This window comes from Balaenoptera musculus, chromosome 1, assembly GCF_009873245.2.
Source record: "Balaenoptera musculus isolate JJ_BM4_2016_0621 chromosome 1, mBalMus1.pri.v3, whole genome shotgun sequence".
Taxonomy (NCBI): domain Eukaryota; kingdom Metazoa; phylum Chordata; class Mammalia; order Artiodactyla; family Balaenopteridae; genus Balaenoptera; species Balaenoptera musculus.
The window spans coordinates 134,859,351-134,884,086 of NC_045785.1; the positions used below are offsets into that span (position 1 = coordinate 134,859,351).

The following is a 24,736-nucleotide window of genomic DNA, read 5'->3' on the forward strand; positions in this document are numbered from 1 at the left end:
TTGAGTTTTTCAGCTCCAGAATTTCTGTTTGGTTCTTTTTTAAAGTTTCAGTCTCTTTGGTAAAGTATTCCCTCTGTTCATTCATTTTATTCCTGAGCTCATTAAACTACCTTTCTGAGTTTTCTTTTAGCTCATTGAATTTCTTCACAACAGCTATTTTGAATTCTCTATCATCAGTTAAATTGGAACATTCCATAACTTTGGTCTCTGGAGAATTGTCATTGTCTTTTTGTGGTACCGTGTCACTGTGGCTCCTCACGTTGCTTGATGAAGTGTTCTTGAGCCAGTGCATTTAGTATTAAATGACAGGTTAGGAGTTAGATTTCCTCCGGTAGGTGGCGCCATCACACAAGTTTTCGGTTTCTCTTACTTGAGCTGCCTCTGGTCATATTTGAGAGTTAGCACTTTTCAGTCTGCACCTACTGTGTAATAGGTGTGGCTCCATTGCCTTCTTTGTTGCTTTTTGTGCCACCAGGGTCGTTGCTGCCATGCTTCTCCCAGAGCCGCTGTCGTCACCAGGATGGTTGGCTCTTTCCTTGTGTCTGGGATCCCTTGAGACACAGGATCTTCTGTGGGGGAAGGGGGATGGGAGGAGGGGTCATGGGCGCCTCAGATGCTGGAGGGACAGGGTCGCGGGCCCCACTGCTGCTGCTCCCCACTTGCCTGTGGTCATGGGTGCCGGGAGTGGTCAGGTGGCCACAGTGTGTGCACCACCTTCCCTGCTGCTACTGGGTTCTCTGAAGCTGTGGGCTCCGCTGCCTCAGTTGGAGGGCCAGGATTGCAGGCACGGGCTCTGAGGTTCCCTCGCCCCCGCTGTGTGTTCCAGTACACCCAGCTTTGGGTGTGCAGATGTGTGGAATTCTCCAGTGCCCTATTGTGTTGGGCGGAGGCACCTTTGTTGAGTTGTGGATGTTTCACTGGATGTAGATTGAAAGGGGGAGACAAAGGTAGTTTTTCCACTCTAACATGTTTCTGAAGTCTGAAAACCGTGTTCTTCAGTTTTAATATGTTTACGTGTGAATTTATTCTTATTTATCCTGCTTTGTGGTTCATTGGACTTTTTATCTGTGCATTGTTACTTTTCATTAAATCTGGCTAATTCCCAGCCATTATCTCTTCAATTATTGTCATTTCCCCATATTCATATTTATATTCCCTCTCTCTGTTTCTGCCTCTCTTTTTCTAGAACGATAATTAAAAGTATGTGAAACCTTCTCAATTTACCTTCCATATCTTTTAACCTCTCTTCTGTATGTTACATATTTCTGTCTTCTGTGTTGCATTCTGAGTAACTTTTCCAAATCACCTTCCACTTTACGGATATACTCTTTAATTCTACCTAATCTGCTATTGAATAAACCTATTAAGTTTTTAATTTTGGTTGTTATATTATTACTTTCTAAAAGTTCTCTTGGTTCTTTAATTCTGCTAGATCAATTTTTAATAGATTGCAGGTCTCTGCAGAAGCTTTCAAATTAATTTTGTTTTTTTGTTTTTATTTTAAGCATAGTATGTTAGTTCTTTTACAATTCATCTGGAAATTCAAACATCTAAAGTTTTTGAGGTTTTGTATTAGTTATGTTGTTTCTCTTTGTTCTTCCTTGTGATTCATTGTCTCTTTATATGCCTTTTTTTTTTAATATAAATTTATTCATTTATTTTTGGCTGTGTTGGGTCTTAGTTTCTTTGAGAGGGCCCTCTCCAGCTGCGATGAGCGGGGGCCACTCCTCATCGTGGTGCGTGGGCCCCTCACTGTCGCGGCCTCTCTTGTTGCAGAGCACAGGCTCCAGACACGCAGGCTCAGTAGCTGTGGCTCACGGGCCCAGTTGCTCCGCGGCGTGTGGGATCTTCCCAGACCAGGGCTCGAACCCGTGTCCCCTGCATTGACAGGCAGATTCTCAACCACTGCGCCACCAGGGAAGCCTTCTTTATATGCTTTTTATCTTTGTCTGTGTACTGCTCATTGACTTTTAGAAATTTTTGTAAAAATGGTTGAATACACATTGAGATTGCCTACCTCCAGAGAGATTTACATTTGCTTCTGCCAGGTATCTAGCAGTAGGACCAGTCTGGAACCATGTTAATTTAAATGAACAACCTGAGGATTTGTGTACCACCCAGGTGATGTGAAAATTGAGCTGCAAATCCATGTGAAGGCTAGTTTATTTCTTTTCCTCCTTATCCTGAGCATGAACCCCTAGGGACTCAGCTTAATAAAGGAAAGTCCTCCTCTCCACTGCCTACTCTGGGTGGATACTGGCTTTGATTTCTGTCCTCTTTGACCTGTGAGACCATCAAAACCAAAGTGCAGATTTGCCTGGATTAGCACATACCCTGAAGGCAAAAATAGTTCCCACTTTCCCTTTAATTTTGGCCTGATAATTTGTTACAATTTTGTCAGTTCTGTGATGCTTTTAGGACATATTTTAAAAATATTTTATCTAGAATAGTTTCTGTGGGAGGGTTGGTCAAATAATCTAACTCAAACATTTCCAAACATGAAAGTTTTTCATCACATTAAAATAAATTTTTTCCCATAATCCCATTTTCATCATTTTTCCTTTATTCTGACTTTTCTTATCCCCAAATCATAAATATCCTCAAATGTGTTATTTTAGTATTTTCATGCTTTGATTTTCCTACTAAAATCTCTAGTTCATTAGGAATTCATTTTTGTATATGGTTTTTATAATTCATGTTTGAATCTGTCATCTGAATCTCATATCTTGTTTGTCTTTCAGGAACATTGGACATCCAGAGCTATTTTGCAGTTCCAGAAGTTGTGTGGTTTGAAGCCATTAGTGGGGGTAGTGGATGAATATGTAGATGGAATCCTTAACATTTTTCTGTGTGATACATCCTCACATGAAGACATCTATTTCCATCATGTCTTGAGAACAGAGGGCCATGCTATTGTATGCCAAGAAAATGTCCCTTCTAAGGTGGAGCAGTCTGGATATATTTTGTAATGTATTGTATTTAATCTCAACAGTTTAAGGTATAAGAGAATTTAATACTGAAGGTTATTTGATTTATTCTTCAGCGCTATCTGTGAGATTCCTGCCTTCTTAATGCAGAGCACTTTCTTAATTTTCACATGATCACAAAAAACTACATTTTTTTAAAGGCTTATTATCCTTTAGAATATACTTTTATTTTAAATAATTGATTGAAGATTCTGTCTTACCACCAATTATTTAATTTTCTGAAGTTTTCTTAGAGAAGAGCAACACTCTCTTATTTTGTAATTATTGATAGCAGTGTCTACATTACCATTAATATTGGTGTTGATAATTTTTGTGGCTAGCAAAAACTATCACTATGGAAAAAAATCTGACTATTAAATTTTAGAAGATAATGCATTTCCACAACATTTGAAAATTATGAAGTGCTAACTTTTTCACTTTTTCTCTGAGAACCTAAACTTCCTTCGTATTTTTTTAATCCTAGGGTTTCAGAGACCTCAACCCTTTAACTTTATACACTAAATCCAGTGCAGGGCCAGAGGACATTGTCCTGACAGAACTGGGTTATCCTTCCCAGCAGCACTATTTTAATGAAGATCGAGAGATAAGTCCACAATCAAAAGAGAGAGAATTATATACCCTGGTAAGAGGTTTTTGCAAACATCATCATATTCTTTTTATTATTGTTAATACTTAATGAGTACTTACTATATGCCAAACACTATAAAAGGCACTTTAAATATATTATTTAATACTTATAAAATCCCTGTGATGTAGTGACTATAATTAACCCTATTTTACTGATGACGAAACTGAGGCATTCCTAACCTAGGAAAGTTTGGAAACTATGCAGTAATCTTAAGTTATCTTGTCTGTCATCATTTGCTGGTTTAAACCTTTACTTCAGCCATGCTTTTCCTGTATGATTTCTCTCATACACTGAATTCCACTGCTGCCTTGCTGCAGTTGTGACCTCACCTACACTGACCCAAATGCTGTTCTTCCCTCTACACTCCTTAGATTCTTCTTGAAGTATTCTCATTTCTTACTTTCTCTGTAAACCTTGTGGCAACTCCTACCCACAGTAATAATAATATTATGTATTATTCCATCCCACAGTACCAATAATAAAAAAATAATAACCGACACTTATTGAACTCATACTGCATGGCAGGCACTGTTCTAAGTACTTGCATGTACTAGTTAATTTAATCTTCACAACCACTTTACCAGATTGGTGCTTTAAGATCCCCATTTTAGATATAAGTAAAGTGAAGCACATTAGTAAGTAAGTTAAATGATTTTTCAACAAATGAGCAGATAAATAGACATGTCCTCTGAGTCTCATATTCCTCATGGCAACAAATACTGGGCTAAGAATATAGATTGGGTTCAGTTTGAGAGCCCCAAATTTATTTTTTTGGACACAGCAAAGCTTTTTTCTTTGAATAAAATATGAAAATATTATTTTGTGTAAGTATGTTTTATATATCTGACTTTTTAAATTACAGGGATGATGTTATTTTTTTAGTGGACTTTTACTATTAGGAAAGATAAAAAGGAAAGGCTACTTTGCTGTACACGTGAAACTAACACAACATTGTAAATCAACTATATTTCAATAAAACATTTTTTTAAAAGGCCATTTGACTACTGAGAGATTAACCTCTGAAAAATATGTATGAATGTTTACTGCTGCATGTTTAAAATGATGTCAGCATTTTAGATTTCATTTTAGTTTAAAATTAGTGGACTTCCCTGGTGGCACAGTGGTTAGGAATCCAGCTGCCAGTGCAGGGGACACAGGTTCGAGCCCTGGTCCAGGAAGATCCCACATACCACAGAGCAACTAAGCCCATGCGCCACAACTACTGAGCCTGCACTCTAGAGCCCACGAGCCACAACTACCGAGCCCGTGTGCAACAACTACTGAAGCCCGTGCACCTGGAGCCCATGCTCCACAACGAGAGAAGCCACCGCAATGAGGAGCCCACACACTGCTACGAACGGTAGCCCCCACTCGCCACAACTAGAGAAAGCCCATGCACAGCAGCGAAGACCCAGTGCAGCCAAAAATAAATAAATAAATTTATTTTGAAAATAATAATAATAAAATAAAATTAGTTAAAATTAATTGGGCTTGTTTGGCATGTTTGCCTTTCTGAAACCTGAATTTTTGCTAGTTGTTATTACTTGATTAGAACAGTTATATTTCCTGATTCTTAAATAGTCAGTTGAATTCAACCTTAAAAGTTTTTAGAATATCTTATCATCACTGTGTTGATGTCTTTAAATAATCATAGTTCAGTCCTGAAAATGAAATAAGGCCATTTTTCTGCAAAAAAGATAAGGTCCAAAGCTCCTCTATCCTATCCCAGCCTATATTTTAACATATCAAGACTCCCATATGCTACACACACACACCTACCTCTATACACCGAGTTCCCTGTAATTCCTACTCTTCTTTTAGGCATCCTAACAATTTGTGTTATCTCCTTTATTGTATATTTTCAGACATCCTCCTTCCCCAATGATATTTTGGTCATATCTCTGTGTTGGCTCTACACTGAAGGTTGTGCTGTGATTATCTGATTGTGTGTCTTCATGCTGTATTTTGAGTTCCTTTAGAGCTGGGACCTGTTGCATTCATCTTTATATCCACAGAGCTACCCTGTACACGTTACGTAATATGTACTCCATAAATGTTTTTCGGCCTGAACTAGTTTAGTAGGATGGGAAGACCTAGGGTCATGCATAAAGTTAGAAAATAATAAGGCATATGCATGGACCATAGCAAAAAGTTCCCCTCAGAATTTATAGACAAGTAGATTTTGGAAATAGCATTAGTATAGAAAATAAAATAATTTCTCTTTCATATCTACTAGCGAGATATTAATGATGAAAAGACTTTCAGTCACCTTAAGTCAGTCACCTCAAAGGAGCTGTTAAAGGATTCTGAATTCAGTTCTTTGAAAACCCAAGAGAAGAGCTGTGAAGACGATCCAAAGTGTTCCTTCTCCGAGCTAAAAGATCTGAAGGAAGAAGATGAGGTAGGAGAAGGGAAGATAGTTTTTTTTAATGTAATTAATGTAATATAATTAATTCATAAGTGAAGGGTACTGGAATAACATAGCTCTTTAAACCCTACTGCTCCAGTGCCATCAGAGCTTCTCCCACAGATGAATTACAAATTCTCCAACAGTCACCAAGACCAAAGTTGCAGCAATATAGCCTTGATCACAAAAAAAGAAACGCCATTATTTGACTTTGATGTGTTTTACTATCCCATAGCTCTGGACAGTCTTCAAGAATTATGCAGTGAATGGAAACTAGTATTGAGAAACGGTATTAAGAAAACCCATCAGGAAAAATGTTGACAACTTTTTTGAAGGATATACTTTATTTTTATTTTAATCAAATGTTTATGTATTCACAGCTTTTAAAAAAAACAAATGTTTGCGTACACACAGCTTAGAGTTCCCTATAACCCCTTCCCCTACATTTCCTATTTCACCGAGCAACCATTTTCATCTCTTTTAGCTGCTTTTTCTGGAATTTACCTCGATTTCTTTCATTTAATAGCATGCTTATGTTATTTCCTGATTCTTCAGTTTTAAGTATGTATGCCCTTCTTACTACGAAAGATGAGGGTTTAGTTTTCTTTCATCCCTTTTCCCCCACCACAGACAAAAATATCCTTTCTGTTCCCCCACCATCATCTTACTAATATATCAAACTTTCCATTAGATCACCATTCAGTATTTTATTGCTATGACTGTAAATGCTATTTACAGCCAAGTAGTATGTTACGGCAAGTTTTCCTTTCCTGCATAATTTTTATTTTCTCTGGTGTTAATATTTCTTTCTCTTTAAATCAACATACAGTACACAATTGACTTTGTATTTGGAGTACTGTCCTATCAATACATGTATAGATTTATGTAACCACCCCCACAATCAGGATGCAGAATGCTTCCATCATCTGAAAAAGCTCCCTGGTGCCACCCCTTTATAATTACATCTCCCCAAATCCCTAACCCCCTAGCAACCATTTATGTTTTCTGTCACTGTAGTTTTACCTTTTCAGAACTATCATATAAGTGGAATCATATGGTATGTAACTTCGCAATAGGGGTTTCTTTGATTCAGCATAGTACCTTCATCCAAATTGTTGCATGTGTCAATAGTTCATTTCTTTTGATGATGAATAGTATTTTATTGTATGGATGTACCACAGTTTGTATATCCATTCATGCATTGAAGGACATTTTGGTTATTTCAGGTTTTGGTAATTATGAATAGAGCTTCTATAAATATTTGTGTACAGGTTTTTTTATAAACATAATCAGGAGTAGGATTGCTGGTTTATGTGGTCAAACTGTTTTCCAGACTGGGTATACCATTTTACATTCCCACCAGCAGTGTGTGAGTTCCAGTTGCTCCATATCTTATCAGCACTTGATATTGTCAGTAATTTTTATTTTTAGGCATTCTCGTAGGTGTGTAGCAGTATCACAGTGTGGTTTTACTCTGCATTTCCCTAATGACTATGATGCTGACCATCTTATCAAGTGCTTATTTGCCATCCACATGTATTTCTTGGTGAAATGCCTATTAAAGTCTTTTGTCCATTTTTTGATTGTTTTTTTTCTTTCTTACTGATGGGTTTTTGTTCTGGATATGTTCTGGATAGCCCTTTGTCAGTTTTGCGATTTTCAAATATTTTCTCCCACTTGTAGCTTCATTCTCTTAATGGTGTCTTACATACAGGAAAGGTTTTTAATTTTGAGAAAGTTCAGTTTATCAGATTTTTTTCTTTTATGTACAGTGTTTTCAGTGTCAAGACATCTTGACTTAATTTTACTATAAGGTTTGAGATTTAGGTTAAGTTTCATTTTATTGCATATGGATGTCCAATTGTTCTAGTGCTATTTGTTGAGAAGACTGTGCTTTCTCCATTGAATTGCCTTTGTAGACCTTCCAAAAATCAAATGTCCATATTTGTGTGAGACTATTCCTAGACTTTATTTTGCTCCATTGATCTGTCTGTTCCTTTACCAGTAAGTAGCGTACTGTCTTGATTACTGTAGATTTATACCTCTTAAAATTAGCTAGTATGATTCCTCCTACTTTACTCTTTTTCAAAATTTTTTTTAATATTATGGTTCCTTTTCCTTTCCATTTAAATTTTAGAATCAACATATCTGTATCTGGGATTTTTATTGGAATTGCATTAAATCTGTAGATAAATTTGAGGAGAATTAACATCTTTAATCTGTGAGCACAATATATATATTTATTTAGGTTTTCTTTTATTCCTTCATCAGGGTGTTATAGTTTTTAATATACAGAATATGTTTTGTTATCTTTAGGTATTTAAAGCTAACAAAGATTAAGCTAACTTAGGTAACACTTATCTAATTATTTACTTTGGGAGAAATTATAAATGATATCTTTTTATTTCAGTTTCTATATTTTCATTGTTAGTATGTAGAAATTGATTTTTGTGTTTTAACCTTGTATGGTGTGAACTAGCTAAATTCATTTATTAGTTCTAGGAGGTGTTTTGTAGATTTCTTTGGGATTTTCTACATAGACAATAGTGTTGTCTGCTAATTGGGACAGCTTTATTTTTTCCTTTCCAATCTGTATGTCTTTATCTTCCTTCCTGCCTTATTATTGCACTGGCTAGAATTTCAGACACGATGTTGAACAGGAGTTGTGAGAGAGGATGTCTTTGTTATCCTGATGAAAAGTTTTATCATGCATGCATGGATGTGAATTTTGTTAAATGATTTTTTTGCATATATTGATATCATGTTTTCTCCTTTATTGTATTAATATGGTATATTACATTAATTGATCTTTAAATATTGGATTAAACTGGCTTTCCTGGGATAAACCCCATTTGGTCATGGTGTATTATTCTTTTTATACACCATGGATTCCATTTGCTAATATTTTGTTGAATATTGTTACGTCTATTTCCATGAAGGATATTGGTCTGTAGTTTTCTTGTACTATCTTTGCATGGTTTTAGTACCAGGGTAATGCTGACCTCATAAAATGAGTCTAGAGGCATTTCTTCCTTTTCTGTTTTCTGGAAAAGATAATGTTGAATTAGTTTTATTTCTTTTTTATTTTTTAATTGACATTTTTATTGTGGTAACTAAAAGATTCATGTGCAGCTATAAGGAATAATACAGATAGATCTCATGTAATCTTTACACACTTCCCCCAGTGGTCACATTTTACAAAACTGTAATACAGTGTCACAATCAGGATATTGACATTGATGCAATCCACCAATCTTGTTCAGATTTCTCCAGTTTTACTTGTACTTACGTGTGTGTGTGTGTGTGTGTGTGTGTGTGTGTGTGTGTGTATTTAGTTCTCTACAGTATTAACAGATGCAGGTTCATGTATCCAACAGCACAGTCAAGATACTGATAATTCTATCATCACGAGGGTCCCTGTGTTGCCCCTTTTATATCCACACCCACCTCCCTCCCACCACCCCTCGCCCCACTAATTGGTTCTCCATTTATAAAATTTTGTCATTTAAAAATGCTATGTAAAATCATATAGTATGTAACCCTTTGAAATTGGCTGTTTTCACTCAGTATAATTCAAGTCATTGCATGTATCAATAGTTAGATCTTTTCATTGTTGAGTAGTATTCCATGGCATGTATGTGTCATAGTTTGTTTCATCATTGACCTGTTGAATGACATTTGGGCTATTTCTAGTTTTTAGCTATTACAGATGAAGCTGCTATGAATGTCTGTACACAGGTTGTTGTGTGAACATAAGTTCTCTGGAATAAATGTCCAGGAGCACAATTGTTGAGTTGTATGGTAATTACAAGTTTAGTTCTTCATCAGTGATATTGGCCTGTAATTTTTTTTTTTTGTGGTGTCTTTGCCTGGTTTTGGTATCAGGGTGATGCTGACCTCATAGAATGAATTCAGAAGCATTCCTTCCTCTTCAATTTTTTGGAATAATTTGAGAAGGATAGGTTTTAATTCTTCTTTAAATGTTTGGTAAAATTCACCTGTGAAGCCATCTGGTCCTGGACTTTTATTTGTTGGGAGTTTTTTTAATTACCAAGTCAATTTCATTACTAGTAATAGGTCTGTTGAGATTTTCTATTTCTTCCTGATTCAGTCTTAGAAGATTGCATGTTTCTAGGAATTTATCCATTTCTTCTTGGTTGTCCAATTTGTTGGTGTATAATTGTTCTTAGTAGTCTTGTATGATTGTATTTCTGGGGTATCAGTTGTAACTTCTCCTCTTTCATTTCTGATTCTATTTATTTGGGCCCACTCTTTTTCTTGATGAGTCTGGCTAAAGGTTTATCAATCTTGTTTATCTTTTCAAAGAACCAGCTCTTAGTTTCATTGATCTTTTCTATTGTTGTTTTAGTCTCTCTTTCATTTATTTCTACAATATTTTGATCTTTATTATTTCCTTCCTTCTACTAACTTTGGGTTTTGTTTGTTTCTCTTTTTCTAGTTCCTTTAGATATAAGGTTAGATTGTATATTTGAGATTTTTCTTGTTTCCTTGTTTTCTTGTTTGTAGCTTGTATTGTTATAAACTTCCCTCTTAGAACTGCTTTTGCTGCATCCCATAGATTTTTTAGATCATTGTGTTTCCGTTTTCATTTGTCTCCAGGTATTTTTAAAATTTCCTCTTTGATTTCTTCAGTGACCCATTTTTGTTTAGTAGCATATTGTTTAGCCTCCATGTGTTGGTGTTTTTTTGCAGCTTTTTCTTGTAGTTGACTTCCGTAGTCTCATACCATTGTGGTCAGAAAATGCTTAATATGATGTCAGTCTTCTTAAATTTATTGATACTTGTTTTGTGGCCTAGCATGTGATCCATCCTGCAGAATGTTCCATGTGCACATCCAAAGAATGTGATTTTGCTGCTTTTGGATGGAATATTCTATATATCTCTATTAAGTCCAGTTGGTCTGTGTCATCTAAGGCCAGTGTTTCCTTATTAATTTTTCTATCTGGATGATCTGTCCATTGATGTAAGTGGAGTGTTAAAGTCCCCTACTATTATTGTTTATAATAAAATCCATTATGTTTATTAATATTTGCTTTACGTATTTATGTGCTCCAATGTTGGGTGTGTATATATTTACAATTGTAACATCTTCTTGTTAGATTAATCTCTTTATCATTATGTAATATCCTTTTTTGTCTCTTGTTACAGTCTTTGTTTTAAGTCTATTTTGTCTGATATAAGTATTGCTAACCTAGCTTTCTTTTCATTTCCATTTGCATGGAATATCTTTTTTCCATCCCCTCCCTTTCAGTCTGTGTGTGTCTTTAGATCTGATGTGAGTCTCTTGTAGGCAGCATTTAGATGGGTCTTTTTTTTTTTTTTAAATCCATTCAGCCACTCTGTGTCTTTTGATTGGAGCATTACATTTAAAGCAGTTATTGATAGATATATACTTATTGCCATTTTGTTGATTGGTTCTGGTAGTTCTTTTTGTTCCTTTCTTCTTTTGCTCATTTCCCTTGTGATTTGTTGACTATCTTTAGTGTTATGTTTGGATTCCTTTCTCTTTGTGTATATCTATTATAGAGTTTTGGTTTGGGGTTACCATGAGGTTTATATATAACTAACTCTCCCCCTTTTCCTCCTTCCCTCTCCCTCTCTTTCTCTCTGTATGTGTGTGTGTATATGTATGTATATATACACCCACACACACATATATGTAAAGTTTTCAAAGCATATATATATAGTTATTTTAAGTTGCTGATCTCAAGTTCAAACACAATGTAACAACCCTGCAGTTTTACTCCCTCCCCCTACCTCACATATAGTGTTTTTTGACATCATATTTTACATCTTTTTGTTTTATGTATCTCTTAACTACTTATTGTGGTTATAGATTATTTTACTACTTTTATCTTTTAACCTTCCTATTAGCTTTATAAGTAGTTGATATACTACCTTTACTGTATGTTTGCTTTTACCAATGAGATTTTCCTTTTATAATTTTTATATGTCTAGTTGTGGTCTTTGCTGCTTAGAGAAGTCCCTTTAACATTTCTTGTAAAACTGATGCTGAACTCTTTTGGCTTTTGCTTGTCTTTAAAACTCTTTATCTCTCCTTCAAATCTGAATTACAGCCTTACTGGATAGAGTATTCTTGGTTGTAGACATACATCATGCCACTCCCTTCTGGCCTGCAAAGTTTCTGCTGAGAAGTCAGCTGATAGTATTATGGGAGTTCTCTTATATGTAACTAGTTGCTTTTCTCTCTCTGCTTTTAAGGTTCTCTCTTTATCTTTAATTTCTGTCATTTTAATTATAATGTGTCTTGGTGTGGACCTCTAGGTTCATCTTGTTTGGGGCTCTTTGTGATTCCTGGACCTGGATATCTGTTTCCTTTCCCAAATTAGGGAAGTTTTCAGCTATTTACATCTTCAGGTAAGTTCTCTGCCCCTTTCTCTCTCTTTCTTCTCTTTCCAGGACCCCTGTATAATGTGAATGTTAGCATGCTTGATGTCCCAGAGGTCTCGTATTAAACTATCCTCATTTTAAAAAATTATTTTTTCTGTTCAGTTTGGGTAATTTCCACTACTTTGTCTTCCAGTTTGCTGATATGTTCCTCTGTATCATATAATCTACCGCTGATATTCTAGTGTATTTTTTATTTCCATTATTGTATTCTTTAGCTCTGTTTGGGTCTTCCTTATATTTTATAATTCTTTGTTAAACTTCTCACTGTGTTCATCCATTCTTCTTCTGCATTTGTTGAGCATACTTATGATCATTATCTTAAACTCTTTATTAGGTAAATTGCTTATATCCACTTCACCTAGTTCCTTTCCTAGGGTTTTGTCTTATTCCTTCATGTGGAACATATTCCTCTTTTTCATTTTGCCTAATTCTCTGTGTTTATATCTAAGTATTGGGTTAGTTTGTTCCATATCCTGCTCTTGGAAGGTGGCCTTATATAGGAGACGTCATGTGGGTCCCAGCAGCACACTCCCCTTTGGTCACCAGAGCTATATTCTATGGGGATGCCCCCATGTGGGCTGCATGGGCCCTTCTGTTGTGACTGTGCCCACTACTGTGGGTGCACTGGTAGGCAAGGCTGGCTCTCAGCCTGGTTGGTTGCCAGGCCCTGCTTTATGTGGTGGCTGGGGCCAGGTTCTGTGTCGGCTGGTTCTGTGGTGCCAGTCTGCTGGTGGCGGAGCTGGTTTCCAGCATAGCTGGCTGCATGGTTCTGGGTGTCCCAGGGCTGATTCCAGCCTGAAGGTGGGAAGGGTTAGGTCCAGGCACAACAATCTGAATTTTCATTAGTATGTTTAGTCCATTTACATTTAATAAAATTATCAATATGTTTTGATTTTAGGTCTACCATTTTATTATTTTTCTATTCATTTCCCCAGCTTTTCATTCCTTTGCTCTTCCTTTCTTCTTTTAGTGTTACTGTTTTTTGGTAGTATTCTTTTATTATTTAGCATTCTTCTTTAGTAGCCTATTTTAATTTACTTATTACATTTTCATTGTATATGTATAGTTTTGTACTGATTACTCTAGGAATTACAATATACACCTTTGGCTTTTCACAGTGGACTTAATCAGTATTTACCACTTCAAGTGGAATGTAGGTATCTTACTACCATATAGGTCTTTACCCCTTCCCACCTCCTTTATTTTCTACTATGTATAATAACTATGTATATTGAGAATTTATAATGTTATATTTTTTGCTTTCCATCTTCAAACATTCTGAAAAATTCAAGAGGGGAATAGTCTATTATATTTACCCAGATATCTACTTTTTCTGTTGCTCTTCCTTTATTTCTGATATTCCAAGTTTCCTTCTGGTATCATCTCCTTTCTATTCAAAGAACTCCCTTTAGTGATTCTTTTAGGGCAAGTCTGTAGAAAACAAATTATTTTTGTTTTCTTCATTGAGAATGTATTTATTTCATCTGCATTCTTAAAGGATGCTTTTGCTGGATGTAGAATTCTAGGTTGCCAGTTCTTTTCTTTCAACCCTTTAAAAATTCCATTTCACTTCCTTCTAGCTTTCATGTTTTCTGATACAAGATGTGCCGTGTTTTTTTTTTTTGTTTTGTTTTTTAAATTTTGTAGCTACTTTATTTATTTATTTATTTATTTTTGGCTGTGTTGGGTCTTCGGTTCGTGCGAGGGCTTTCTCTAGTTACGGCAAGTGGGGGCCACTCTTCATGGCGGTGCGGGGACCGCTCTTCATCGCGGTGCGCGGGCCTTTCACTATCGCGGCCCCTCCCGTTGCGGGACACAGGCTCCAAACGCGCAGGCTCAGTAGTTGTGGCTCACGGGCCCAGCCGCTCCGCGGCATGTGGGATCTTCCCAGACCAGGGCTCGAACCCGTGTCCCCTGCATTAGCAGGCAGATTCTCAACCACTGCGCCGCCAGGGAAGCCCTGTGCAGTGTTGAAATTGTTTTTCCACTATAATAATGTGTAATTTTTCTTTGGCTTCATTCAAGATATTTGTTTGTCTTAGTTTTCACCATGTTGATCGCAATCTATGTAGGCATGAATTTCTTTGAGTTTATCCTGTTTGAGTTTTGCTAAGCTTTTCAAATCTGTAGGTCTGTGTCTTCCCAAACCAAATTTGGGAAGTTTTCAGACATATTTCTTCAAATAACTTTTCTGCACTGCATTCTTTTCTTCTTGGACTTTGACGACACAAATGTTAAACCTTTTGGTATTGTCCCATAGGTCCCTGAGGATCTATTTTTGTACGTATGTTTGTTTGTTTTCCCAATTTTTTTCTCAGTTGTTCAGACTGGATAATCAGATTGGATCTATCTTCAAGTTTGTGCATTCTTTACTCTCATCTCTGTCCTGCTATCAAAAAGAGAGTGACAGAGCTCTATATTCAGTATAAAACAACCCTTCATTTAATTCCACTGTTTTTATTATATACTTGCACCGTCCTCAGCTTTACCCTCCAGAAGACCTCTAGTCTTCCAGCAGGAGGAAGAGGTGTAGTTTCCTGGGTTTTTTAAATAGGGGAGGGTACCTGGAGATCTAACTGCTTCTTACACAGACTTTTAACGAGAGCTCTTGTTTTCATTCCCACTTTACACCCTCAATTCCAAAAACTCTGTAGGAGCAATTCCTGAACTTTTGCAGTATTTATGGTATAAATTTGGGTTGACTCTCAGTTTTTCCTGCTCCAAGCTCAGGATTCCACTTTCTCAGGACTGCTTAATAAGTTGTCAGTTGTCTGATTCCCTGTATCCAGAACATAGGTGATGTTTTCTCCTTTTACATTCTCTTTGACCGTAAGTTTATGCCTTAAATTATTTTATTTTGGTGATGTGTCAGGAGAGAGAGAGAGTAATAAATTATGTACTCGAACTGCCATCTTTACCTGGAGTTAGGAAAAATTGTAAACCTAAATTTCAAAATGTATCCATACAGGAACCATAAATTAAAGTTTTATTTGTCACCTGATACATTCTAGGATGAGATTCCCACTGGAATGCCATGCCTGGAGTCAGTAACCATAGGTGATGATATATGGGATGAGAACTGGTTACCTTTGCAGGCTGGAATGGGAGAAGGAAGTGATGCTGCCTCCCACTTATCTACCTCAAGCCTTGGTGGAAAGAAACCATATTCATCATGTAAAGAAATGCCACAGAAGGTTAGATCCTTGGGAAAACATAAAGCAAATCACTACTGCAAAAGGAAATATTAATGTAGTTGTCCAAGCCTCAAAAAAGCTATGCATTCTGCATTTCATAGGGATTAATCAGACAATAATTCAGAAGAATGTATTCCCACCCCCACCCCCCCACCAAAGATGGTAGTGTTAGGGATGGGGGCAGGATGAAGCAGGGGAGAGTAAACCATGGACTTATTGTGGCTATCTATCCTATCAATCATTATGATTTTTGTTTTACCATTGGCACCTAGTCAAAGCCTTAGGATCTAAAAATAAAGTTTTCCCTAATTTAATTTTTATTGCATTGCCTTGTAATATTATGTCTGGATCTGTGCAGTGAGTGTATTTACTAATATTGGGCCCTATATATTTAAATTTTAATCTATTTTCCACCAGCTCTTAGAAAGAAGAAATATCAACACTTAAGTTGCCCCTTGTTATTTGTGCCATTTAAATACTGGGTGATCATGAAAATCATCTAACCATGAAAACAGTATTGAAGAAAATACTACAAAGAGAGTTGTGGGTTTTTTTATGTGATCTGTGTATTCAGAGGAATTCAGTGTATTGGGCATGGACCAATGAAGCAAGGGGGAAAACTCACACTGATATAGAAAGTTAATAAATATCTTTTCTTGTTTAGTATACATTGCCTCTTTGCCTTTACCTTGCCCAAGTTATCCTCCATTTGGATCATATGGCACTATATCTCAGTTTATTTTTGCAATTTTTTTCTCTATAGGATTGTTGTTTTTCTACACCCAAAGATATATGGGATGATTCATGGCAGCCTTCAGGTCTTGTGAGTGAAAAGAAAGTAGAAGTTCAAAACCTAGAAGGACTGGGTGCTCAAGAAAAAAATACTGGCACAACCAGAATTCAAAAGGTAAATGTCTAATGAATGTTATTGTGACAAGTTTTCATGAGGAAGTACTTTCATTTTTAGAAAGTAAAATTCTGGTTAATGATCCCTCTCTTAGCATTTGGCACAATACATATACATAAAAATGTATGTTTATTTAAAAATAAATTTCATTTAACTTACTATAGTTATTCATCTCTCCAGAGAAAAATTCTGAGACTAGAATTAAAAGATTGATTAAGCCTCTACATTAGGGATAGAGAAAACAGGTATTTTCACTTAACCATACATTTTAAGTTCTGTATCTGTCCTATCATCTAGGCCAGTTTTTTTCTTTTTGTTGCTTTGGCAGAAAACACTAACCCTGGAACAAAATCCGTTTGTTTTGTGTTTCTCCATCCTGAAAACAGCAGGACTATTTGTGTGAATCGTGAAATTTGGCTAACGGTCTCTGTACTTTTGTGCATTACATTGAAAATGAAGCACTCAAGTATAGGAGAATTGTTGAAAAGCAGATTTGTGGAAGATGAACCTTCTGAGTGATACATTTTCTACAGAATATGGTTACTTTGCATGAGATCATTGATAAAAGTATGCTGCATTACACAGAACAGTCTGTTCCAGAAATGTAGGTTACTTAAAGCACAGATTTAGCTTTAGGATAAAATAAACTGTTGTATTTTGTTTCTCAGGTAGTTTTTTTTTAAGATATAATAGCTTTATTGAACTATAACTCACATACCATGCAATTCACTTCAAGTATGCAATTCAAATAACTTTTAGTATACACAGACTTGTGCAACCACCCGTATAATCCATTTTAGAACATTTTCATCACCCCTTCAGAAAAAAACCACTATCCCTCTGGTATCTGGGTAATGCTGGCCTTGTAAAATGAGTTTGGGAGTGTTCAGTTTTTTGGAAGACTTTGAGAAGAATTGGTATTAATTATTCTTTAAATGTTTGGTAGAATTTTACCAGTGAAGCCATCTTATCTTGTGTTTTTCTTTGTTGGGAGGTTTTTGATTACTGATTCAATTTCATTACTAGTAATCTGTCTGTTCAGATTTTCTATTTCTTCCGAACTCAGTCTTGCAAGACTGTATGTTTCTAAGCGTTTATCCATTTCTTTCAGGTTATTCAGTTTGTTTGTGTACAGTTGTTTGTAATGGTCTCTTAAAATCCTTTTCAATTCTGTGGCATTAGTTGTAATGTTTTTTCTTTTCTGATATCATTTGAGTCTTTTTTTCTTCATTAGTCTAGCTAAAGGTTTCTCAGTTTTGTTTATATTTTCAATATATAAAACAACTCTTAGTTTCATTGATTTTTTTCTTTTCTCTATTTCATTTATTTCTGCTCTAATTTTTACTATTTCCTTGTGCTAACTTTGGTCTTGGTTTGTTCTTCTTTTCTTAGTTCCTTAAGGTGTAAAATTGAGTTGTTTGAGATCTTTCTTCCTTTTTTAATGTGTTTTTAATGTTTTATTGCTAGAAACATCCCTCTTAATTCTTCCTTTGCTGCATCCCCTAAATTTTGGTATACTGTGTGTTTTCATTTTTGTCTGTCTCAGAATATTTTCTAATTACCTTTGATCTTTTTTGACCCATTGGTTGTTCGGGAGTATGATGTTTAATTTCCCATATTTCTGACTTTAATCTTCCTTTTTGGTGGATATTCTCCATGAGTATTGAATTATAGGTTGGCACTGTTTTCTTTCAGTACTTTGAAGATGTCATTCCTTTATGTTCTGGCTTCTGTTGAATTGCCAGCTGTCAGTTACCATTGCTCCTTTGAAGGTATGTCTTTTTCTCCCCCTCTGGCTTCTTTTAAGATTTTTCTGTCTTTTGCTTTTAGCATTTTGATAATTATATATCTAGATGTGATTTCCTTTGGATTTATTCTGCATATGTATCACTGAGCTTATTAAATCAGCAGATTGATACTGTTCATCAGTTTTAGAAAATTCTGGTCCATTTATCTAATCAAACACTACTTCTGCCTCATTATCTCTCTCCTTTCCTGCTGGCATTTCAGTTCTACATACTTTTTTCAGTTCTACTCACTTTTGGCTGAGTCCCACTTGGGCTCTGTTTTCTTGTTCACTCTCTTTTTTTACTTTTGCAATGCCTCTGTTTGGAGGTTTTATATTGATTCTTCCAGTGCACTAGTCCTGTCTTCTACAGGATCCAGTCTGCTGCTAAACCCACACATTGAGCTCTTAATTTCAAACATATTATTTTCCAGCTCTAGAATGTCCATTTGATTCTTTATTTTATAGATTCCAGTTCTCCATTTAAATTCTCCATATTTTCCTCAATTTTGTCTGTAACTTCCATTTTCTTGAACATTTTAATCATAGTTATTTTAAAGTTTTTCACAGATAATTTCAGTATCTGAATTACCTTTGAGTGTGTTCTTACTGTCTTTTTTCTCTATTTGATCTTGTCATTTGATCCTGTTTTGGGCATTCAGGGGAGGGGAAAGACAGGCGGAGCATACCTCATCGTTCTTTTTAATTGAATGTTGAACATTATGGGTAAAAAATTAGAGAGGCTCTGGATGAGATAGCTTCCTCCAAAGAGGGTTCAGTTGTCTAGTGGCTGGCAGATACCAGCCAGTCACCTTCACACATATTGAAGCTTGGTTTAGGTTTGGTGAGGACTGCTGTATTTCACTTTTGTCCTTACTCCTTGGATGTGGCTCTTACTCCTAAAGCATGATTCTTTGGAGATCTCAGCTGAAAGCCTGAGGAGTTTGTCAAAGCTCCTCCGCCTTCGTGGGGCTCAGACTCCATCCTCTGTCTCCTCAGCTTAATTGAGATATAACATACATACCATACAGTTCACCCATTTAAAGTGTACAATTCAACGGCTTTTAGTATATTCACTAGTTTACTAGCATTTTGTGCTTCCATCACCATAAGAATTTCAGAACATTTTCATTATCTCAAAAAGAAACCCTGCATTCTTCAGCTGTCACCCCCACCCAATCTCCCCAACCCTCTTCCCCCCAGGCAACCACTAATGTTACTTTCTCTATTGATTTACTTATTCTTCAAGACATTTCATATAATTGGAATCAATACAGTGTGTGGCCTTTTGTGTCTGGCTTCTTAGCGTAATGTTCTCAAGGTTCATCATGTTGTATCATGTATCAGTACTTTACTTCTTTTTATGGCTGAATAATCCATTGTATGGATAGACCACGTTTTGTTTATCCATGTATCAGCTGATGGACATTTGAGTTGTTTCTGTTTTTCTGCTATTATGAATAATGCTGCTGTGACATTTGTGTATGTGTTTTTATGTGGACATAGGTTTTCAGTTTTCTTAGGTATATACCTAGGAGTTGAATGGCTGGGTCCTATGGTAACTCTATGTTTAGTGTTTTGAGGAATTGCCAAACTTTTCCAAGCACTTGCACCATTTTACATTCCCACCAGCAATATAAGAGTGTTCCAATTTGTCCACATCTTTGCCAACACTTGATTTTTTTTTTTCACACACACACACTGTATTTTATTTTTACAAGAGATAAATAGACTGACACCAAGCATTGTACATGGATGACCACAACAAAAGCAACAATGATTGCAATTACCAAACATGAAACACACTCATACTATGTCATAATATTGACATTCAGTCCAGTAATCCTCCACTGTAACAGCTCCTTTACTTTGCAGTGAAAATTGATTTGTATATTCTTTGCCTCTGAGTCCTTGTGGGATTTTTTTTTTTAATTCAAACAGAAAGTCACAAAAATTATACTCATCCTCATCAGTTCACTCAGTCCCATGTAATTAATTTTTTTCATCTTGATCTTTTGTTAGCACTTTTATGAGTTCATCAGTTTTTCATTAGAGTTCTGAAAATGCTTATTCATTCAGTTCAGCAGTACAGTCAGTTACCAGAAACCTGTACTTGTCAGAGTCTTTTCCATGAATTTCTTGACGATGAAACCCTTTTATAGGAACATATTTGCAAAAGCATCAGAGTACACCCAGAACTGTCTGTAAATGACAAAAGACTTAAAAATGACCACGGTTAAAGATTTGATGAAAGTTCATAATAATGCAGTTGACAAGAAAATTAGTTATTTCTGAGATATACATTTTAAAGTAATAACTAGGATTATGACTTATAACATTATACCAGAACATATGATTTTTAGAAATTTCATGTAATGTCTGAAACATTTATATTAACATATTTCCATACAAATAACCCAATGAAAGTTTAGTATTAGTTGTTTTGTTTGTTTGTTTTTTTATACTGCAGGTTCTTATTAGTCATCAATTTTATACACATCAGTGTATACATGTCAATCCCAATCGCCCAGTTCAGCACACCACCGTCCCCACCCCACCGCAGTTTTCCCCCCTTGGTGTCCATATGTCTGTTCTCTACATCCGTGTCTCAACTTCTGCCCTGCAAACCGGCTCATCTGTACCATTTTTCTAGGTTCCACATACATGCATTAATATACGATATTTGTTTTTCTCTTTCTGACTTACTTCACTCTGTATGACAGTCTCTAGATCCATCCATGTCTCAACAAATGACTCAATTTCGTTCCTTTTTATGGCTGAGTAATATTCCATTGTATATATGTACCACATCTTCTTTATCCATTCGTCTGTCGATGGGCATTTAGGTTGCTTCCATGACCTGGCTATTGTAAATAGTGCTGCAATGAACATTTGGGTGCATGTGTCTTTTTGAATTACGGTTTTCTCTGGGTATATGCCCAGTAGTGGGATTGCTGGGTCATATGGTAATTCTATTTTTAGTTTTTTAAGGAACCTCCATATTGTTCTCCATAGTGGCTGTATCAATTTACATTCCCACCAACAGTGCAAGAGGGTTCCCTTTTCTCCACACCCTCTCCAGCATTTGTCGTTTGTAGATTTTCTGATGATGCCCATTCTAACTGGTGTGAGGTGATATCTCATTGTAGTTTTGATTTGCATTTCTCTAATAATTCGTGATGTTGAGCATCTTTTCATGTGCTTCGTGGCCGTCTGTATGTCTTCTTTGGAGAAATGTCTATTTAGGTCTTCTGCCCATTTTTGGATTGGGGTGTTTGTTTCTTTAATATTGAGCTGAATGAGCTGTTTATATATTTTGGAGATTAATCCTTTGTCCGTGGATTCATTTGCAAATATTTTCTCCCATTCTGAGGGTTGTCTTTTCGTCTTGTTTATGGTTTCCTTTGCTGTGCAAAAGCTTTGAAGTTTCATTAGGTCCCATTTGTTTATTTTTGTTTTTATTTCCATTACTCTAGGGGGTGGATCAAAAAAGATCTTGCTGTGATTTATGTCAAAGAGGCCAACACTTGTTATTATCTAGTTTAAAAAATTATAGCCATCCTAGTGGGCATGAAGTTGTATGTTATTGTGGTTTTGGGCTGTGCTTTTGATTGCATAAGTTAATGTTTCAGAAATCATGAACATGTTTCTTGAAAATCTGCCACTGACCTCTAGTTACATAAAGGTATATTTTCAGACAACTATGAGGGAGTCAGTAGTTGATAACTATAGAGGGATAAATCTGGTAGAGCAATGCTTCTCAAACTATAATGTTCATACAGATCACCTGAGAATCTTACGAAAGTGCAGATTCTGATTGAGCAGATCTGGTATGGGGACCGAGGTTCTCCATGTCTTACAAGCTTCCAGCTGATGCTGAAGCTGCTTGATGGTGAATCACATTTTGAGCAGCAGCACTCTAAACCACTGTTTAGAGGAAGAGACTCTTACTTTTCAATTGAGTGCTTAAGTTGACCACAGGTACTTGCTTTCAGTACTGGCATTCAAATTTAGAAGGCATTTACCTATGTTCTTTTTTTCCAGTGTGAAAAGCTGTGAGAATGCATTTAAATATGTTTTAACAATTTGTCTTTCTTCAAAATCATATTTATCAGGAAAGAAAAAAAGATACAGCTTTTAAAAAAACTGTTTCTGATTTTGATTGTTGTTAAACTACTGAAAATAGGCAGCAGGGCTTAGTGTAAAGAACGCCTGTCTGGGAGTTCTGTAATCTGTGGCTTAGTCTTTACCACAAGTTTGAACAAGTTGGCTTTTGGGGCCTTAGTTTATCCATCTGCAAGGACTGATTTGGACTAATGATCTTTCCAGCTCTAAAAGTTTGCCATATTAATATTTACTTAATTATTACTGAAGCTTTATTGAAAGAACCTCATTTTCAGTGAGAATAAACTTAAAGGGTAGCTAAAGCACATACATGAAGCTGCATAAATTAAGCAAAAATTTGAATCCAGCTCTTTGCTCTCCTGAAGTAGAATATTGTATGGCAGGGTAGCTATGTGGACTTTTAGAGTTTTCATTTTTGCTGCCAAATAAAGGGGCACGGCCATTTGTATATGACATAATTATATATCAGTCACATCCATGCCAGCCATGTTTGAAAATGTACAAGGTGTTTCGTAATGGAAGAAGAAAGGAATGCAAAAGGAATGCCAGCTGATATTAAATGTCTACTCCACAGCCTAAAGAACACACAAAGCTACATTTTCTGTTTGTATAAATTTTGTTTCCGTTTACACTGGGCAGATCCCAGGCTGTCAGCCACTTAGGTTGGTTCGTCACGGCCTGGTCCTGATGGGGCCCACTTAATCGTCAGTGCCAGTTAGCATCACAGAAGACAAATTCTCTGAGTCACCGTAAACTGTAGCTATTTCAGCAGCGACTCTGTGGTAGGATATAGGATCTATTGATTAAAATTTGGCACTTCATTCACTTTAGCCCAAATCGAGGCTTTGTTTGGGAAGTTCATCTTTTCCTCTCAAACCCTGATTCTTAGTACTCCATTTTGTCACTTCTTCTGAGGAGCCTTCCTTTAAGTCCTTTGTGTTCTCCTAGCATGTTGTTGATGCTGCGGAATGCAGTTAATGCCTTCTTCATGGCCACCTGCAGCACGTGTACTGTTTCCCTAGCTGAGGACTGTGAGCTCCTTAGGGACAGGGACCGTGTTTACTGGGGGGCGGTGTGATGGAGCAGAGAGAACATAGGCTAGCCTGAGTTCATCTCTCTGCCTTGTCGCTTACTGGTTGACATTGGATAACTTGGTAAGCCTCTTGTAAAAAAGCATTATGCTAAGTAAAGGAAGCGGTAATAAAGAAGATGTAACAACACCTAACCTAGAAAAACGTTCTGATGTTTCATTGAAGAAACACATGCCAAGAACCTAGCATTGTGCCTGACAGTGAGTGCTCAGTGAATGTTATTTCTCTCATTTCCTGCCGTTCTTCCTTGGCAGCCCTCAGTACCATGTTTGCTCATAATATGCATTCAATAAATGCTTCTTGAATTAATGGTCACTAAGTTGGAGAAGGACTTGTTTTCCAGAGAGTATCTAGATTTTTTAAAGTGGGGAGTTTTATTTATTAATTATGATATGAAAATATTCTTTTGTATATAAGTAAGGAAACAAAATAGACTTAGTTCTTACTGTTGAACTAACAGTTACTTTTCATGCTTTTGCCCCATTTTCCCTGTTCTGTAGCAACCAGACTTAAAGAGTTCCTCAGATTCTCCCGCGTTGCCCGAATTGGAGGAGCTCTACATCTCTCTTATCCAGTCGCAGCAGTCAGCAGAAGGTGGCCAGTTTGAGCCTAGCAGCATTGAGACTCGGCCAGAGCAAATTCAGCTGTCCACAGCAGCGCTCAACTCAACTCCTGCAGTGGTCGCTTCCCCACAAAAACACTCTGGTTCAGGTAGGTTGACATACAGTTGACAAATGCAATGGTTTGCCATGTTGTTAAAAACCTTCATTTATCTTTTCAGAACATGACTTGAAAAATTGCTGATGTTAGCATTTGTCTGAACTCCTCCAATTGTTCCCTTTCACTTTGCCACTCTTCTTTTTTTTTCTGCAATTTGGGGGGTGGCGGGGTCAGGTTTATGCACGGTAAAATTTGCCAGTTTTTAAGTGTACAATGCTGTGAGTTCTGACCAATGTGTACAGTCTTGTAATAAGCACCACAGTCATGATAATAGAATATTTCCATCAGTCTAAAAGGCTTCCTCATATCTCTTTGCAGTCATTCCCTCCCCTTACTTTCTGGCTTCTGGCATGTTACTTTTCCTTTTCTAGAATTTCATATAAAGGGAGTCATACAGTATGTAGTTTTTATGTCTGATTTCTTTCATTTAGTGTGATTTTTAGAGATTCATTTATGTTG

At 36.3% G+C, this 24,736-nt stretch overlaps 1 protein-coding gene across 3 annotated transcripts in view; it reads left to right on the top strand.

The window, feature by feature from the left end:
* Positions 1-24,736, top strand: part of TDRD5 (tudor domain containing 5) — a 95,244-nt gene that overhangs the window by 64,856 nt on the left and 5,652 nt on the right. The window contains exons 12-17 of one of the 3 annotated variants that reach the window (XM_036864700.1): positions 2,742-2,942; positions 3,451-3,609; positions 5,852-6,016; positions 15,466-15,648; positions 16,412-16,555; positions 24,058-24,268. In XM_036864700.1, the coding sequence (XP_036720595.1) occupies positions 2,742-2,942; positions 3,451-3,609; positions 5,852-6,016; positions 15,466-15,648; positions 16,412-16,555; positions 24,058-24,268 (1,063 nt within the window). The remainder of the gene's footprint in view (positions 1-2,741; positions 2,943-3,450; positions 3,610-5,851; positions 6,017-15,465; positions 15,649-16,411; positions 16,556-24,057; positions 24,269-24,736) is intronic. The other 2 variants (XM_036864708.1, XM_036864718.1) reach the window with 2 other exon arrangements.